The following is a 2,462-nucleotide window of genomic DNA, read 5'->3' on the forward strand; positions in this document are numbered from 1 at the left end:
ACTATACTGGGTGGTCCTGGCTCCTAGAAAATGAATTTTCCTACATGACAGAAACTGTTTGGTCAGATTCCAATATGAGAAGAGAGAGAGAGAGAGAGAGAGAGAGAGGAGTATGACTATTTATACATAGTGCTCGATTGCTAAGTTCACCCTCTATTTTTGTTTTTTATACTTATGCCTTTTGATTGGTGCTTTGTCGTCAGTTTAGGATTTCAAGGGTAGAATTTCTTGCTTACCTTGAGACCGGAGGTTTAGAGTCAGCGAGAAGAGTGGCCACTTTTTTCTCTTTGCTTCAAACCCATTGTGCTTTATTCCTTCGTGACCCATTATGCTCCATTAAGCTTTTTATATATGCCAAGCTCCTAATGGCTCACTTTATTCTATGAATAATATTATAACATCATCATTAAAATCTGATGATGATATAAAACATCCGATGCTATTAATGCATTTTCCTGTCAGCAAAACTCCAAGACTACGACACGTGAACTCAGATGATTTCCTTGAAAGATCAACTCATAAAGAGAATTAAAGGTAATTCCACGTTGAGTTCACAACTTGAACTGGCGATGGAGTTCAAAAGAGTGAAATCATAATGCATGTGACTAAATATGTATCATGCTATCTTGATTCGTTGACTTGAACTTTTCATTTATATGGGTGAATTAGATTCGTAATAATTTTTAAATATTTCACTTTGACTTTCAAATTAACTTCAACAATTATTGTGTGATTGATTGGTGGGACAGGGACAAGACCAGACAAGCCTAAATTCTAGCTGGGACCGGAAAAGGCTTAGCAAACTCCAGAGCAAACCGTTATTCCCAATGCACAAGGTTTATGGCCGTCTGTGTTTGGAGCTTTGCTGAATTTCTCGCCCATCTTGACTTGTATGTTTACATTTATAGGGGTGCTCGTCTTTTAGCAGGCCCAACACTAGAATAGGGGTGCACTTTCCCAATCTTTACTTGAGTAGGCAGCCTCAGCTAAAACAAGCCCATTATCCTCGCAATCTCGGAATCAACAGAAGTCTGCCCCCCACCCCCTAGAGGAATGACATACCGACCGACGGTCCTTGGGGTTCGCCTTTGAAGCGATTCGCTATCGTCTTCCTCAGCTCCTTTTCCGTCGCCTCGTGACGGGGGGAAGCTGTTCATCGCACGCACAGTGAGCGACAGGTGGAAGAAAGGTCCCGATGAGAAAGCAGCGCAGGCGAGGCTGCCGCGTCGTGTTCGGGGATAGCGAGATGAAAAACTAGAAAACATAGATAAAAGGCGGAGCCTTTCTTTCTCGTGACCACCTCCGCATCAAGTCAACTGCGTACCCCCTCCTCTCCCTGGGAGAGTGAGCCCTCCAAACGGCGAGAAAGCGTCTTGTTTTCTGCGAAGCGAGCGCCCCGGGTCCCCCCTGCGTCTAAGCGCATCTACCTCCGTAACCCGCGTTTCTAAACAGCGCCTGCTTGATCTCCTCCGTGCTGATCAGCTCTCCCTGCTTCACGTCCTGCAACCGAGAATGAGAGATATCTGAGAAAAAATATCAAGATACAAACTTTGGCCTCGTTTCAATTCTACCTCGGAACAGGTAGCGCGCATGCCGAAGTCGTTGAAGCAGCTAACCACGCACTGCTGGATGTCCAGCCCAAGCGATTGCAGCGTGTTCACCGTGGACAGCAGCAGCCCCGCCCTTGCGCCGCAGCTCATCTCCACCCGCGTTTCTTTCTCCCTTTTCTCCACATTGAACTGCTCGCGGAGCCCCGCCGCGTGAGGTAAGAGGAAGACCAAGGAGAGGAAGGGGGGAAGATAACGCTCACCTTGGGGCTATTCCGGACGAGGGCTTCGTCGCCGCCGAGGCGGTCTTCGAGGGTACGCAGTAGCCTACCCGCCGCCGCCGGAGAGTCTTTTGAAGAGGCGCCTTCGCCCTGCGCCGCCACCTCTCCGCGGAGGGCCTGAATCCGGTCAAGCAGCTCTCTCATGTAGTCTATGGTGTCGCCCAATATCGATGTGCGGTCCATCTGCAGACATGCAACGCGCGCGTCATCGTTATGCATGCGAGGGAAGGAGAAAGGAGAGAGAAATAAAGAGGGACATTGCAGAGGGTTGGTTGAAGCACTTTGCTGATCTTGGGGACGATGGACCGGAGCATGGAGAGGCGATCGTTGAGTCGCTTCCGCCGGCGTCTTTCCGCCATCAGGTTCTTGGAGGGCTGGCCGTCGATCCTCTTGCACCGGGGATTACCTGCCTGGCTCCCCGTCGGAGAGGAGCCCACGTCCAAGCCCGTTGCGGCATAGGCCCCGGCGGTCAAGGCGTGCTTCGGCCGCTCCACTAGCCTACGGACCGCCGGCTCGTGGGTTACGACAGGGCTCAAAACGCCGCCGCGGATCAAGGGGCTCAGGTCCTCGGCCTCCAGATCCCTGCTGCAGTCGTCTCTGGCGAGGTTGAGAGGGTAGAGGACTCCCCCCGCAG

At 50.9% G+C, this 2,462-nt stretch overlaps 1 protein-coding gene across 1 annotated transcript in view; it reads right to left on the minus strand.

Moving 5' to 3' along the window:
• Window positions 1-1,179: 1,179 nt before the first annotated feature.
• The window catches only part of LOC144702462 (uncharacterized), a 1,769-nt gene continuing 486 nt past the window's right edge, over window positions 1,180-2,462 (minus strand). Inside the window, exons 1-4 of the mRNA XM_078574521.1 lie at window positions 2,110-2,462; window positions 1,811-2,011; window positions 1,572-1,739; window positions 1,180-1,500 (exon numbers count right to left, since the gene is read on the minus strand). The exon at window positions 2,110-2,462 is cut by the window's right edge and continues 486 nt beyond it. Coding sequence (XP_078430647.1) covers window positions 1,414-1,500; window positions 1,572-1,739; window positions 1,811-2,011; window positions 2,110-2,462 — 809 coding nt within the window. The 3' untranslated portion in view covers window positions 1,180-1,413. The remainder of the gene's footprint in view (window positions 1,501-1,571; window positions 1,740-1,810; window positions 2,012-2,109) is intronic.

This window comes from Wolffia australiana, chromosome 4 (assembly GCF_029677425.1).
Source record: "Wolffia australiana isolate 7733 chromosome 4, ASM2967742v1".
Lineage (NCBI taxonomy): Eukaryota > Viridiplantae > Streptophyta > Magnoliopsida > Alismatales > Araceae > Wolffia > Wolffia australiana.